This window comes from Populus alba, chromosome 11 (genome assembly GCF_005239225.2).
Source record: "Populus alba chromosome 11, ASM523922v2, whole genome shotgun sequence".
NCBI lineage: Eukaryota > Viridiplantae > Streptophyta > Magnoliopsida > Malpighiales > Salicaceae > Populus > Populus alba.
The window spans coordinates 14,135,803-14,152,304 of NC_133294.1; the positions used below are offsets into that span (position 1 = coordinate 14,135,803).

General features: G+C 32.9%; 1 protein-coding gene across 1 annotated transcript; it reads right to left on the reverse strand.

Annotated features, from left to right (window-relative positions):
* Positions 1 to 10,316: 10,316 nt before the first annotated feature.
* On the reverse strand, positions 10,317 to 16,258 carry LOC118038289 (bystin). Its single transcript, XM_035044608.2, has 12 exons — positions 16,031 to 16,258; positions 15,743 to 15,952; positions 15,461 to 15,587; positions 15,250 to 15,301; positions 14,795 to 15,122; positions 14,204 to 14,283; positions 13,456 to 13,503; positions 12,770 to 12,916; positions 11,591 to 11,663; positions 11,401 to 11,473; positions 10,570 to 10,662; positions 10,317 to 10,388 (listed from the first exon to the last, which is right to left on the reverse strand). Exons 1-11 carry the CDS (start codon positions 16,148 to 16,150, stop codon positions 10,583 to 10,585), a joined length of 1,338 nt encoding a protein of 445 aa, XP_034900499.1. The 5' UTR covers positions 16,151 to 16,258; the 3' UTR covers positions 10,317 to 10,388; positions 10,570 to 10,582.
* Positions 16,259 to 16,502: the final 244 nt, after the last annotated feature.

The following is a 16,502-nucleotide window of genomic DNA, read 5'->3' on the forward strand; positions in this document are numbered from 1 at the left end:
AATTTTAAAATGATCCTTGAATTTTTTTTAGAATTGTTTGGAAATTATTTGGGATTTGTTTGGTAAAAGCACAAAAAATAAGAAAATAAGCTTTGTAGGAAAATTAGTATAGCGTGTTTGCCAAACATGCCCTTAACTATAAATTAGAGGCTAAAAAATTGTCTTATGGCTATGTTTGGAAAACATGTTTTAAGGGAAAAAAAATACATTTTTCGTTTGCAAAAAGTTGAACTCACTAAACACTGCCTTATTAAAAGATGGGTTGAGCACAATCACATGGCCTGGGTTTTCTAGCCCAAAGGCCCAAGTCCACAAACAAGTTTTAGAAACAAGAAAGGAACACCGAATATCAAACGGGTTTTTTTTCTTGAACTTGATGAAGAACACAAAGAACAACAAGAAATAAACTTAGAAAGTGTAAACTAGGTTTCAGACCAGATTGCTAAAATTGAAGGCACACAATCACGCACAAACATCATTCAAACAAGATTTGGGTGCTAGATAATTACAATAATCCAACAAAAGCCACAATTAATTGAATTTTATGCAAAAAATAAAAAGACAAAAACAAAGATTAAAAGCCATAAAAACAATGTTTTTAAGCCATGAAAACCTCATATTAACAATTAACAAGTATACATGCACATGTAAGAACCAACAATTGACTAAAATAATATCAAAATCAAGAACCTAAGGCAAAGTTCATGGCAAGATCACCAACCCAGAAAGTTTATAAACAAAAAAACCCAGCAAAAAAACATACACCCATAAAAAATACAATAGAACCCAGAATAGCAACTAAACCTAACAAATATAGCTTAAGCATTCTTAATACAACATACTTGAATCATCAAAACAAACCCAACAAGTTATCTTAAAAAACTTAAACCATAATAACTTCAAAACTTAAACACATTGCCATATCTTAAAAAAATAATCATCTTAACATGAAAACATGTATAACATTACTCTATACTAACATTTTAACACTTTTATGAATAGGTTTAATCATTTAACTAAACTTTAAACAAAACAAACACATATACACATTAAATCATGTCATCACTAACCATTTGAAAAAGAAAAAACAAAGCATGAAATTCATCAAAATTAATAACTACCTAAAAGGGGAATGCATAATGAAAACAAAAGGTGTGCGCTTAATGAGTTGCAACCCCAATCAAAATTTGAGGGTATACGTTGTGAAGAAGAAACGGATTTCTCCTATGGATCCTAAGTTTCATTCTCTTTTATTTTGAATTCCTTTTCCCCTTTAACTAGTCTGGATTATGTTCCTTCTCTCTCTCAAATTGGTGCACTATTTCTCTATCTTTTTGTAATCATTTATAATATTTCTTTCAATTATTTCGGTGTTTCCTTTATTTCTTCTCTCTTTTCTTCCCTCCCTTTTCCTCTAAAAAAGCAATTGTTTTTTTTTAATAACAAAATCCAAAAAAGGTTGTTGCAAAACTAGGATGGTTTTACACAAAAAAAAAGGTGGTTTAGGAAAGATTCCTACCGTTCCTTTCCTAACCTCCCTAGAAAAAAAGGGTTGTAGTCCATTTTATCATCTTGTAGGGTCAATTTGATCAAGAGAAGACAGTTACGAAGTTAGTCAATTAAGAAAGTTTTTCTTCTTCAGTCATGCTTGATTAAGTATCCTGCTTTGACGATGTCATCGTGAAAATTAGGAGATAATCGTACCCCTGATCTACCTGATCCATGTAAAGGGGATGCATATCTACCTTTAGAAATAAATCACACTCAATTTGAAAGTCCAGAACTCCACATTCATTGTTTGGAAGATTGGCCCTTGATTAACTTCAATATGTGAATGCAAAGTGGCTGATCAAGGAAAATATGTTATATGATTCATTGAAACAAATGTAGTGTAAATGTTTAATGGGGGTGGCTCATCCTTGTAGAGAAGATGTTTCTTATTTATTAGTAGTGGTTAGAGCCTCTAAGGTGATTAAAGATGCCACCTTCATTCGCTTGGAGATGGCATCCCGATCATCATTTTTAGTTAGGGAAAACAATAAAACAAGGACAGACAACGTGTCACTTAATCTCTTAATTAAAAGTGGGTGACATGTCATTTACTTAAACTCTAAAAATTAAGGTTTTCTAATTAGGATCTTAAAATTTTCAATTTGATCCTTGTTGTTTTAATTGAAGCTCAAACATTCTTAATTGAGGCAAACTCTAGAAATTTGCTTGAAAAACAAGTCCTCAGAGTAACAAGGGACTTTCTAATATTTAAATCAGTAAAACATAGTAGAAAATTAATGTAGGAAGAGAAAAGTGTAATGAAGGTGAAAGGAATGCATATCTGAAAGTAATTATGTAGCCTAGAGTTGTATGATTTAGAACTTATATTAACTTAGAATGATTAGTATATTGTCTGACTTTTAATGAAGTAGCTATGTCTTTTAATGGTTGAGTGTAACTCTAGCTCTAGCTATTTATAACTTTGTGTGGCCAAAGACAAAACTTGATTTTGCTTGGTCACTGGGTGTATTTATAATCCCAAGTCTTGAACTTTCATTATGAAGAATGAGACGTATCACTTGAAGAAAAATGAGAGTGCTACTATTGGCTAGTCATGGTGACTCTTTGGCTGTTGTATCATGTCATAGTTGTTATGTCATGCACATTATTGGTAGAAATTTCATTGGCGTAGAAAATGGTGTTTATTTTACATAAAAAAAATATTATGTATGAGTATAAAAAATTATATGCATGAAAAGTTTATAAGTGTAGTAGCTATTAAAACCTAAAAAAATACATAGAATGATGTGTCAAGGTAGGATTAGACAGACAAAGGTCGATATCGGGCTTAAAATGCCATCCATTTAGTCTTAGCCTAAATGACTGGAAAAATTCTAGCCATTTAAGTAGCTTAAACACCTAGAAATATTTATATATATAATTTGGGTTTTACCAAAGAAAATTAAGGTGTTTTGCAAAAATATTAGAGAAAGGAAAGGAGTAGGCAAACATGTCTTATGTTTGTTTACTTTTTATGTTTAATTATCTTGTTAAGCTTAGGTAAATGTATAACATATCAATTGTTTATATAAATGTAAAGAACTAACATAACCAAAAGATTCCAAAACTAAGTATAAAAAATCATAAAAATATAAAATTAACTATAAAAATAATTTAAACAACAAAAATAGCAACTTTAAGGACTAATTTAAGGGACTTCCCAACCTCAGATAATAACAACTATTGACCCTAATGAAACTAGCCTATAGAATCTTTATACCTGATTTGAGTATGATTCAATGATCGAATCTAAATTATGACTATTTTTTTATCAAAACTATATGTTTGTCAATATTTTTTGTATCTTTGTAAGACCATTCATGTTGTCGTAACTTACAGCATCACCTTTGAAATTGATATTGAATCTAAAAGCTATGTTTGATATTTTTACGAACCTATAATTAAACCAAATTATCTGGATGTGTAGAAGTGATTAAATTATTTTCATTTTAATTTTCTAATTAACTTGAATCCATGCTCAAACATAAATATAAACTTCACCTAATAACACAATGAGCAGCCTAAGTACAATTAACATTCAAAACTAAATAAAAATCTACAAAAATGGGTTCTTATCGTAGAAAGAAAATAACAATAATTTTAAAAACTCTATAATAACAATAGTAGTAGAAACTTGGAAATATGTAACAATAAGTATTTTTTTTAAGATTCTTGATTGTTAAAAAGAAAAATAAGGTATTAATTCACTTCATGGAAGAGGAAAAGGTTTGCATTCCATCAACATCACAAATTAATTTGTTTTATGTGGCATACATGTTTATATAAATTTTATCTAATTTGTTTTGTTTATTTCACTAGTTTTTCAATAATTAATAACTCATATATATATATGCATGCTTGATCTAGTAAGAGTATATGATTATAACAAATTTCTAAGATTTTATATGATCATTATGTATTATTAAAAAAAATATTGATTATATGTAATTAGTGTTAAATTTGGTGCTTGATGTTAATAGATATAATTGTTGCTAACACACTCAAATTTCAGCTTTGCCCATTTTGATTCTTTTAACTTTGCAGCTATTAGAACCTTTAATGATGGAGTTTTCACTTTTAAAGGCATCACTTCTTCTAACTCGTATACAAAAGAGTAAGGGGTTGCACTCTTAGAAGTTCTAAATGTGGTGCAATACGTGTGAAGTGTGTATGAAAGCATCTCATGTCAATCTTTATAGGTGATCACCATCTTCTAGATGATCTTATTAAGATTTTTATTGGCTACCTCGATTGTCCCATTCATTTTGGGTTTGTAAGAAGAACAATTAAGATGCTTAATCTTCCATTTAGTATAGAGCACAACCATTAGTTTCCAGTTGAAATTCTATGCGTTATCATTTATCATTCTTGTTGCACGTTGTACCGATAAATAAGATCTTTCTTAATGAACCTCTCAACCATAAAAATGTGTCGCATGCACATAAGAGCTAGTCTTTACCCATTTAGTGAAGTAATTGATGGCTACTAAGATGAACCTATGCCTATTGCTAGCCTTTGAATTGATCAATCCTATGACATCTAATCCCTACATATTGAAGAGCCAAGACGAGGTCCTATTGAATAACAATGTCAGCGGTGCATTTATCTTGTCACCATGTATCTAACATTTGTGGTATTTTCTGACATAGTTTACATAGTCCCTCTCCATGGTCAACTAGAAGTACCCAGATCTCTGTATTTTCCTTGTCATTGTATACTTGTTAGCATGAAAGACACAGATTCTCTCATGAATTTCTTGTAATGCTTGCACAACTTTTTTTCATTCAGAAACTTGAACAAAGTTTAGTCAAATGACCTCTTATATGGTAGATCTTCATCCAAGTAATAATCCATGGTCATTCTTTTCAAAGTCTTTTCATTTTCCTTTGAGGCTCTTGGAGGATATTCATAATGCTGGATCAGCCTCTTGATGCCATTGTACCACGGTTTTTATGTTGCAAATCAAAGTGACAATTACTATTTAATACGTGGCATCGACATTTCTTAATTCAAATGACATTACTTTATAGCAAAATGTTCTTTAATGTGTGACAAAGGTAGTTTTCTCCTCGTCTTCCTCTGCCATTCTAATCTAATTATATTCTGAGAACCTATTTATGAATGAGTATATGGCACTTTTCACAACATTGTTAAATAAGATGTCTATGTGGTATAGAGGAAAGTCATTCTTCTGGCTTCCCTTGTTCAAGTCTCTTTAATCCGCATATATTGATCCTGTCATCTTTATTGGGAATTACAACTATATTAACCACCCATTAAGGATAACAGGCCACATTCAGGAATCTTGCATCCCACTACTCTGGCCGTATGGATCCACGGTCTTCCTAATAATGTGTTGTAGAATGGATGAATATTTAGTTTTATTCTTCAGTATTGGGTTAATGATAAATCAATTTTTGTATTTTTTAGCATATAATAAAATTAAATAATTAATTCAACCTAGTGGAGTCCATAAAATTTGGTAAGTAATTAATATTAATCAAAGAGTCGAGTCGAGATTTTCTTGCTCTGTTTTTAGATTCTGTGTTTTTTTTTTTTTTTTAATTTCATCATTTAATATGAATTTATATTTAATGTTAGCTTTTAGTATCTGGTCGATGGTGAATCAATTTTTATATTTTTTTTACTATATAATAAAATAACAAAATTAATTCGACTCAGTAGAATTTTTAAACCGAATAGCGGTTGGACATATTGACTAAATATTAATTAAAACATTAACTTAAAATTTTTTAAGTTTGAATTATTACATGGAGTTTATTAACACTACTGAAAAGTTTATAGCCGTCTTAGATAATTTTTACAAAAAAATAAAAATTAAATGAGTCTAAGCGTCAGCAAAAACGCAGGGATATACTAGTTTAATATTCTAAATATCAAAATGTATGACCGAATTCCCAAAGTTACAGGGAAATTTACAGAGAAATTATGGAGGGTAAGCTTTGTTTGATTCATCTCTATCCTTTTGTATCATTATTCACATGTTTTATTTTCTGTCTTTTTATTAGTTTTTTTCTTCTCCGCGTGATTTCCATTTTCTCATTACGTGCTTTCAATGAATTCTATGCTTAAAGAAAAAAACAAAAACCACCGACCTCTTTGACCTGAGAACTTGAAAACCAATGATTTTATCGTGTTAGTAACATCTAGTGGCTCTGGTTTTTTTCGGCATTTTGATTCTGAGACCAAGTTTACAGCATCGCCATGTGAACATGGCCCCCGCCTTGCAGCTTTAGCTTGACTCCAATGCGAACAAGGGAAACCACTGCAATATAGTGCCATCGGTAATAATAAAAAGAAGACAGATTCTTGACTATAATGTTCAAAAGCTCCAAAACTTCCATTCAGAATTATTACAAAGTTTTCCAACACACTGATTGCTCTTAATTTCCTTACCTCACTGCACGCGCGAGGATTATTAGAGGCATTAAAATGGAAAGTCAATTTAGCACAAGAATTAAACCCGAAAAGAATAATTTAGAGGAGGTGGAAGACATCGCATATGGTCATATATAGTCAGTGTACAAGTTCCGATCTCTAGTTGTGGGTAATATTCATTGTGGCAATGACCGGTGTCTTATCGGTCGAGGCACGCGTCGATCACCACTAAAAACTGCTTGAATTTCTATAAAAAGAATTATAAACAGGAGGGATTTTAGTTTTTTGTGTCATCGGTAGTTTTTTAACATAATCATCCATGAAATATTTTCTTTATCATTGATAGATTATTTCCCCCTTTGTATTTGAAGGCTTCACATTAAAATATTAGAATATGGGGTTTTTTTTTTTTTTTTTGGATAATTTGTAAGAGACAGGCAGCCTATACAGTGCCGTTGTGTTAGGCCACAGACTCTCCTGAGTACAGAAAGATTATTATAGATTTTCCATCCATATATACCTTGAAGAATCACTGGAACCATCAAAAGGTTTGAGATATTGTTAATTAAATACAGATCTGACGACTACTGAGTCCGTACTTGGAAATTGTTAAATTATTTTTTGCAGCTATATATAGCGTGAAACGTCAAGATGCATGATAGATTAATTGCTGGCTTGTCAGCTGCCCATGCAGGATTTCACCATCGTGGCTTTACTGTATAGAACTTGTGTTGGCGGGAAGCTTAAGCAGGCACCAGCAGCAGGTTGATACTTCATATATATATATATATATATATATATATATAAGCCAGGAAGCATTGAATCATGCTTCAACCACAAATTAAGCAGAAATGCATCACTACGGCCATATGTAAGCAATCTGTGTCAAACTTGTAACATTTTATGACCTCAGATATAATTATAAATCCAAGTGTACATTTTAAGGTCTAGAATGTCCCAAGAATTCCAGCCGCCGTAGAGATGAGTGATTTTGTTGGACAAATTGAAGTTTCCACAGAAGATTCATATTTTCCACACGAGTTCTTTGAGCCTGTTTGTGAAAGGGGTTGATGGTAAGTTTACAAGTGCGAGGAAAAACCTTGAGGAGAATTATCATACGGGATTGGCAGCTTAAGTCAAGGTCTAGAACTTTCGTAGCCTTTTTTGATAAATTCAGGAACAGAAAAGAAGAAAGTGAAATAAGAAATTGTTTGTCAACTTTAAAAACCTGCAAAGGATATATATATTGCAGCCATATACGTCAAATTAAGAAATATCAGCTAATTAAGAATTGGAATATTAATAAACAATGTGTAATTCATAATTGTGTGTGCACAAGCACAATATGTGTAATAGTCTCAGGAGAAATCATTAATATATATTGAAATGGCAGCTGAGCTTTGAGAAGGAATTGTACACCATGCATCGATTCATATATACACCGGACTCAAAAATGGTGCTGGGTTCCGGCAGTCAAAGGCGGCTGGATTTGATTAAAATAAACATGGGACTAAAAATTTGCTTGATCCTTCAAGCACAAGCAAGCCAAGATCATACACAAGGTTCTGCTTCAAGCTGTAGCTGCAGACAGCCCTTGATCCGCCATGGAACCTCCGTGATGTTATCTTGGAAACAGCAGACAATCAGGAATTGACCGGTTTACCGTCAAGGCTGATAACAACTGAACAAGAAATGGTCCAGCTAGCATGGCCATGGAAGGAACAAAACGTATTGAGCAGGTAAAGAGGGAATGGAAAACAGCTTTCCAAGAATTAAATACAGATACTCCACTGCTTACACCCACAATTTCTGATTCTACGATGGACCACGTCACCTGCAACTTTTCTATACAGGATCCTAGCTAGTCTTCAAAAAAAACTCTGAAAGGAATAGATGCTGCATTTCGATTGGAGCTGGACTGATCCAATCAAAAGCAGCCTTTCTCAGAAATTTCTGAAGGCTCCAAATTTTCCCACAATAGGAGAAAAGACGACTGCACCAACGTGTCAAGAGCCTAACGGCTGGTCGGTTTGCATCAGTGGTGACTGAATATTTTTGCATAATTGTAAAAGAAGTATTCTGTTTTTTTTTCCTACGAAAACGACTACCTGTCATAAATCTATTCAGCCACCTCCCATACCTTTTGGTCACTTCACTTTTTACGTTTCAAGCTTTTTTTCAAAAAAATAAAATATTTTTTTTATTTTATATTAATAAATTTTTAGTATTTTGAAATAATTTTGATGAATTAATGTGAAAAATAATTTATAAAAAAACATATCATTTTAATATATTTTAAAATAAAAACACTATAAAATACAACCACAATCATACTTTTCACGGACACAACTCATCCACACAAATGCAACCACATAAGAATCCAAGAAATAAAAATCATAAAATATAATCATCGTATATATCCATCATCTCTCTTTGACTTGCGTAGCCAGTGAAATTAAAATAGCAGGCAGAGATGGAGGTCTCGTTGCATTATACACACAGACGTCTGTGTGTGAATATGATATTTTAATTTGGGTTCGTGTTATATGATGATGCTAAACTTCAATCATAGAGCTTTGACGTCGCGATCCGAATATCAGAAATAACTAAGAATGTGTTTTATATTAGAGGGAGTATTTTTTATTTGAAAATATATTGAAGAAAAATTTATTTTTAAACAACGTATTAAAATAATTAAAAATTATTTTTTAAAAAATATATAACCAGAAATAACTAAATAATAATAAAATGGTGTCACACAGGCTACCCTTGAGTACAATCCAATACCAAACAATGATTTAGTTAAGAAGGCGGTGAGGATAGCAAATCAAATATGCTGTCTGCTGAAGATGGAAGGATGTGACTACCCAACACCCGTTGCCGTATTTTGAAAATATTTTAAAAAGAAATTAAAAAAATTTATATTTTTATTTTAAATTAATTTTTTTATATTTTTAAATTATTTAGATGTTCTAATATTAAAAATAATTTTAAAAAAAATAAAAAAATATATTATTTTAATATATTTTATAATAAAAAATATTTTAAAAAATAAATACTACCACACTTCTTCCTTGTACACCCGTCACATCTACCAATTCGTAACATTCATGGCGTCGGCAGGTATCTAATGCCAGCCATACAATGCTTAATTAGACTAAGACCAGATCGGTTACATGCCAGAGGATGAGAAAAAAGGGGAATCGACCACGTCTTTGCTAGTACTAGCCGCTGACGCCAACAGAACAAAGTGGTAGATATTCAATCCATGCACGTGAGGTTTTGGTCTATTTGCAGCCAGAGAGATTTTTGGGTGACGGCTAAGGGTACGTTCTGCCGTTTTGAGGAGGCATGCGAGGAAATGTAGGTTGAAAATTGGAAAAGAGGAAGACAACTTGAGATTAATCTTGAACAGAGTCAGTCCAGTTCAGGCGCTTGCAGGATAAATAGGCAAGGGACCATCCATGGCGGTCATCTCCGCCGCCCGTGGGATGACATCATCTTAGAACTCTTTCAAAACATGGAAGAAAACAAGCCTTTGGAACTGTGCATGGAGAGCAACGTGAGTGTGATCGTAGAATTTTGCATTGAAGAGAATATTTTAGCAGAAAGGGAAACAAGAACGATTAACCAAAACAAAAACAGAACGAATGATGCAAAACAAAAAAAAAAATAAAAAAAAATTGATGTTTGTGAAGGAAAAAAAAAACCTTCCTGCAAAATCAGAACGCAAATAAACATTACATAGGGATCTGGTTAATAAAAAAAGGATGATACAGGAGTGAAAGATCCAAAACTATTTTGCTATATCTGAAATTCTTCTGGGCTCTTGATATCTAATTAATTGCATTTTTTTTTTTAAAAAAAATATATATGAATTCACCCAAAAGGCACGCAAGCATCCATGCATATTGCTTCATTATAAAATCTTTGGGAGCCTGCAATGGGAACATGACATAAATTAGCTAAAAAAGAAGCTGAATGACTTTCAGAGCCATACCCTGGCGGTTAAGCCACGATCAACTCTGAAGTTGTTTGGATGATTACATCAATACAAGAAAAAAGCAAGCTGAAATCTTTTTAGCAAACATCAAAATGAACAGAGGAAGATTGTCATACCAAGGCTAAGCATTCAGTCCTCCTCCATAGGTACTTCTGGAATATCAAACCTGTCTTCCTCAATTGTTTTATTTATCACCGAAACAGGAGATAGTGATAGGGAAGTCAAGGAATCAAGAATTCATCCAACTGAGTATAATTGTAGGACCAGGGGAGAGAACATGTAAAATGTCACTTAACAGTAACTATTATTGTAGGGTTTTTTTTTTTTTTTTTTTTAAGAAAAAACAAATCGCACCATTATAAAATCAGCTCCTTCATATAGAGGATTTGTGATTGAAAATCCCATAAACCTTGAATAAGGAAAATAATACAAACATGACTGACTTAACCAAATGCATGTAAAATCATTGTATTACAAGGATGTAACACAAGGGTTAAAACCATCAATATCCAAGAATAGAAAGGAAAAATGATTTGTAAGAGACAGGCAGGCATGCAATTGTTTTTTACCCAAATAATTTCTAACACGCATGCCACAGGACTTGTGAAAATGCACTTCCTAGTTTCTAATCAATAAATTAAATTCAGTCTACCCAGTCTCTTTACTATTCACCAAGGACATGTAATGAACATGGCAAACCTTAAGAGTAGAATCAAAATTAGAGGCCTTAAGACTCCACTAATCCGTCTCATTGTCATCCCTATGACTTCTAAGAAGATGGCATTTCATGAATTGCTGATAAACCAACACCTACAAGTTAATATGCAGAAAAATCCATAAAAAAAAGCTACCTCATACAAGCATAACATAACAAAAGACAAATAAACAAAACAGGCAAATGACCAATAAAGAGGTACAAAGCTCCAAATTTTGCAAGCAAAGGATATTTATTGACATGGGATCATCCTTCTCTCCGCGATTGCGGCTATTGTCTAGCTCTCTGATTATTTCTGGAGATACCTGAAATCAAATTGAGCACAGAGATTAAACATTTCTGTGAAATAAACAAAAATTAACCCATTTTGAATATTATGTATGTGTAAACATAAAAGAGAACTATCAGATGGATGGTCTCACTAGTTTATGCTTTTGCCTTAGAACTAGTCTTCTAAGGTTGTCTTTATCTTCCTTCTGCAGTTCATTCTTGTACCTGTGAGGATTTCAACAGCAATTGTATGAGTGAAAAGGCAAGTGTGAATTGTTTTGATGCTGCTACTTAATTTTAATAGCACAAAAACTAACGATGCAAGAGAGATTTTAGGAAGAAACATCCCATGTCATACCGTGCTGCTAAAAGGAGAAATTGTGTGATTTTCAAGAAGGGTTATTTTCAGGTTATTAATGATTTTGTTAATTGTATAGTTTTATCATTACTGAGAAGTTCTCTGATTGCAATAGGTGCAAATAACCAAAATCTCATTATTGCTGAGAATGCTTTTGGTGGATTTTGTTTCCTTCGTTAGTTTAGGTAACTTCAAGAGTTCTCATGTGCCTATATAAGCACATTCAATGTAATTGAATGGCCATTTTAATCAAAGAAATCAATTATCAAGACCTTGATCCACTGCGTATAACACCAGATATTGTGAGATAGCAATAATAATGGATTTCATTCATCAAAATGGCCTTTTGATTACAAATGATATGAGTGCTTATACAGGCACACAAAAACCAAGAGTCCTACACTTAAAAAGGAAACAAAATCCCTTCTTGAGCAAAATACCAATAAAATGTCCTAACAACAATGACATTCTAAATATTGCAATTATTTTAGAATGGAGAACTTGCTATAGATGCCAAAAGTACACAATAAACTACAAATAATTTGAAAATACTAATTATTTGTAATTTCCCTTCTCGACCTGCATTTGATTGATTTGGCAAAACAGATCCACATTAATTACTTTGCTACATTAATTGTCTCTCATGAAGTATCAGATAGAGAAGGAAATCTGTGAAACACATGAAAACACAGTAAAACAGAACCATCTCCAATTAGCTACTGAAACCCCTTTCTCGGTACCTCAGGTTACATGTACGCATAATAAAACAAAGCAAAAGGGAACAGCCTGTACATATAACATAAAAGAGTACATCTGAAACAAATGCAAAAGAGAGAATAGATGTGGCTAAATCTAAAAAGAAACACCCTTTAACTCGCATTCAAAAATTAAGCATTTATAGATTGTACACTCTAGATCTCACATAACTAAAAAGCAAAGAGGCAATAGAAAGGAACAAGGAAAAATTATCAACCTTTGCACAAATGAAAGAAGTGATTGGTGCCAAATTACTGGCATTATTCTTGTATCCTCGAGAAATCTCATAAAATGTCCAACAACTGCATCAACTACACGATATGGCAAGGCATATTTCTTGTCCAATAGAAGCTTGATAAAATAACTGCAAATAGTTTACCAATGTAACAAGTAATATTCAGATCATTTAGCAACTAAAAAAACATGAGATCCAAAATGGAAAGGAATTTTTAAACAGGTCCACTCTTGAATTAGTTATTGGCTTATCCTTTCTTGAATTAAACCATGGAACCACAGCTACAAAGGTTCATGCATCAACAATTGTTTCATTACTCAAAAGAGAACTATACTTGATATTGCCAATAATTTCATCTCTCATCTTCTCTTACAAGTTTTCTTCTCAGCATTTTCTAATCAAGTTTATTTGCGACCATCAACTTTCTTTGGAGTAGCATCACATCAAGAAACCCACAGTACATATTGCTAGGATTTTACTACATTAGTCATGACTTGTTTTCCTGAATCCATGTTAGGCATGCATTCTCTTGTAAGGTAAGACCGCAGACTGTTCAAGTGCAGAGGCAAACCAAATGCATACATAGCATGGATGAGCAAGTACATCTGCTAACTGTTACACACTCCTTTTTTATCTTTATTTTTAATACATGTTAAACATTTACATACCTTGTTGTGCCGCAATAATCCATTTCTGAAAGTTTCAACAGTGTAACACTACAATCCCATTTAAAAAAAAAAAAAGGAGTTAGACTCTTTCCCAAGTATTTGAAACTTAGGAAAACAAAAGGCACAAAGTTTCAGCCGCTACAGAAGCATCTTATCCATGAGTGCAGAACATTGAAAATATCACTTGGAAGTCTTCAAAAGAGGGCGGAAAATTAAAGCAGAATGGTTTGAGATGTTTAAAGCACTGTTGTAACGTTGTAAAATGATATGTAAATCATGAAACTTGGCAGAATAAAAAGTGTGAAGTTCCAGCTGCTACACAAGCATCTTATCCTCGTGTGCTGAATGTTGAAATTACTACTTGCATGTCTCAAAACAGGAGAAAAGAACGGTTTGAAATGTTTAAAAGCATTGGTGTAACTTCATAAAATCCATATGTAAATCATGAAATTCTTATCTTTCTCAACAAGAAATTCCAAGTATACAATGAAAAGATGTGAACAGGTAAAGGAATCATGATGATTTACAGTGGGTCAAAATATGCAAGTGATTCAAGAACTTTGGGATATGGAAAGTAGTGTTGGATCCACTGGGTTAGAAGGGTCATCAGGAGGATTATGCAGCGGGGTTATTGCATCTCCCTAACAGTTAGCAAGATGATTTTATAACTAAACATACAGATACTTTGGATTACCAATTAAGACCTGCACTGAGCGTACATGGTTGTCATCTGCAAAAGTAATCATACCATGAATGAAGCACAGGAATGGAGACCTTCTGAATAATACTTCCAAAAATAACAGCTTCCCTAAGATTGCAGGTCCCTGACTGCATATCAAGAAAGGAAAAGGAGTTTATATTAAAGCATAATCATTGGTTTATTAAATAAAAAATTATCAGAACCAGGCATCATATGAATTGAAGGCCAGTGAACTTCTTGACAGAGAGTTTAGTTTTGTCTATCCTGTGAGGTATTTGTTTGGGGTTAAGTTTTCTTTTGTTGGCCTGTTTTCTTTTGCAATCACTAATTGGAATACAAACTATATTTTCAGCTCTCCACCAAATAAAACTGTAAAATTTTAATTTGTCTAAACCCTAATTGGTCCAGCCACCCTGCCCTGCATTGTAACACATAAATTATAAAATAGCAGTTTGGATTTAAACAAAAACAGGGAAGTGTAGGAGAGAGAAAATAGCAGTGAATTAATGCATCTGATCAATCTCAGAGGAGCAACATCAACAATTTATCATGATTAAGAGAAGTGAAAGCATTCAGAGACTAAACCATCACTGATTCAAAAAAAAAAAACACGTAGAAGATTTCAGTGCTAATAAATACCTTACACAATGGAAGCAATATTCCCTTGTTGAATGCAGCAGGTTTATATAGAGACTTTTTTAAAGCTTGATACAGACTGAAATGCAACCTCTTATTCATCCTAATATCATCTCTCACCCTAGGAAGTAAGACAAGCCTATAGAAGCGCTCAGCCTTCTTAGCACCCAAATTCGAAGAGAAGATTCTTGTGGCTTGATACATTGCAGCTGGTGACCATTTCTGAGGTTCGGTCAGGTACAAGACATCCTCCCAAAGTTGCATAGAAGGGATGTGTTTAAAAGCTTTAGGTATCTTTCCAGCTGTGTATTTACTAAGATACTCGCCAACTCTACACATAATCATTCCAAAGTGATTTCATTACATTCAAAATTATTTCGTTCACAAATCTGTTTTGAAGAAAGGTTCTCATAAGAGAAAATGGAAAAATATTGTCAAGAAGAGGATAGCTAATTTACCCCTTGTACAAATCGATGAGAGACTGGTCCAGCTTAGGCATAGGCTGTGTCTCTGTAATCAAACAAAAATATTCAGTATAAACAGTTAACTATACAGATTCAAGCATGTATACTAGAGTAAACACCAGTTAAAAATCTAAATGAAGGGTTCATAAAATAAACAAAAACTGATTTAAAAAAAAAAAGAAGAGAAACATGTGATAATATGAACCTGAAGAAACATGAGCATGCCTCTTTTTTATTTTGTCAATGATAAGGTCGGTAAGTGTTTGTTGTGGACCAGCATCCTTCGACAAGAATGCCTCCAGCAATTTCTCATCGTTCTCATCAATCTCCTCCTGTCAAAGCACCCAATTTAACTTCTTTTACAAACAAACTAAAGCTCCAAAAAAATCAAATGAAGGAGAACAAATTTTCAACAAAATTACAGAAAACAATAGGCAAAATAGCCGAAATAAAAAAAGAAATTATGAAAGCAAAAGGAAATGCTGACAGGATAATCATTAAACTGGCTTTGAGTCTCGGAAAAACCACTAAAATCGTCAATTTCATCCTCAGCATATTGCTCTTCATCACGCTCAGGTAATTCTTCCTCCAAAGCATTAAAATTAGGGTTCCTCTCTTCCGCTTCCTCAGCTTGAATCTCCTTCTGTTGAATCAACGCCACTTTCAAGATTTTCGAGCTCATCCCCGACGATATCATCTAGAACAGAAAATCATTAAAAAATCAGAGACATAAAGGGGGGGGGGGTAAGGGCATCAAAAACAATGTGCAAATTACTTTTTGTTGTTTCTGGTGGTGTTTTGATGCTTTGGTTCGTGTCTTTGTGGAAGCAATAGAGTCTGTATCCTCCTTGAGGAAAGGCTCTGGGTTTTGGTGCCTCTCTCTTTTCTTCGCCATTGATGGGAGATAGAGTGGGTTGTTCGGCAGATAAAACTTCTTCTCAGAGAGACTTCTGCTTGGTGATGCGAAGTTAAACCCTTGTGCTACGAGGTTTTAGGTTAAGCTATGTCTTTACGCTTATGAATTTATCCATATTTTCTACTTCTAGCCCTATATTTTAATAATTTTCAATGTTACACTTATGTCTTAGAAAGTTTCAATTTTACCCTTCACTACTAACTAAATAATAAAATCAAGGAATCCTTTGGTATCGTTGTTGGTTTTTATTTTCTGTTTCTGTTTTCAGTTTCTATTTTTTAGGAAAATAAAAATAAAAACTGAAACTTGCTTGGTTACCATAGTTAAATTG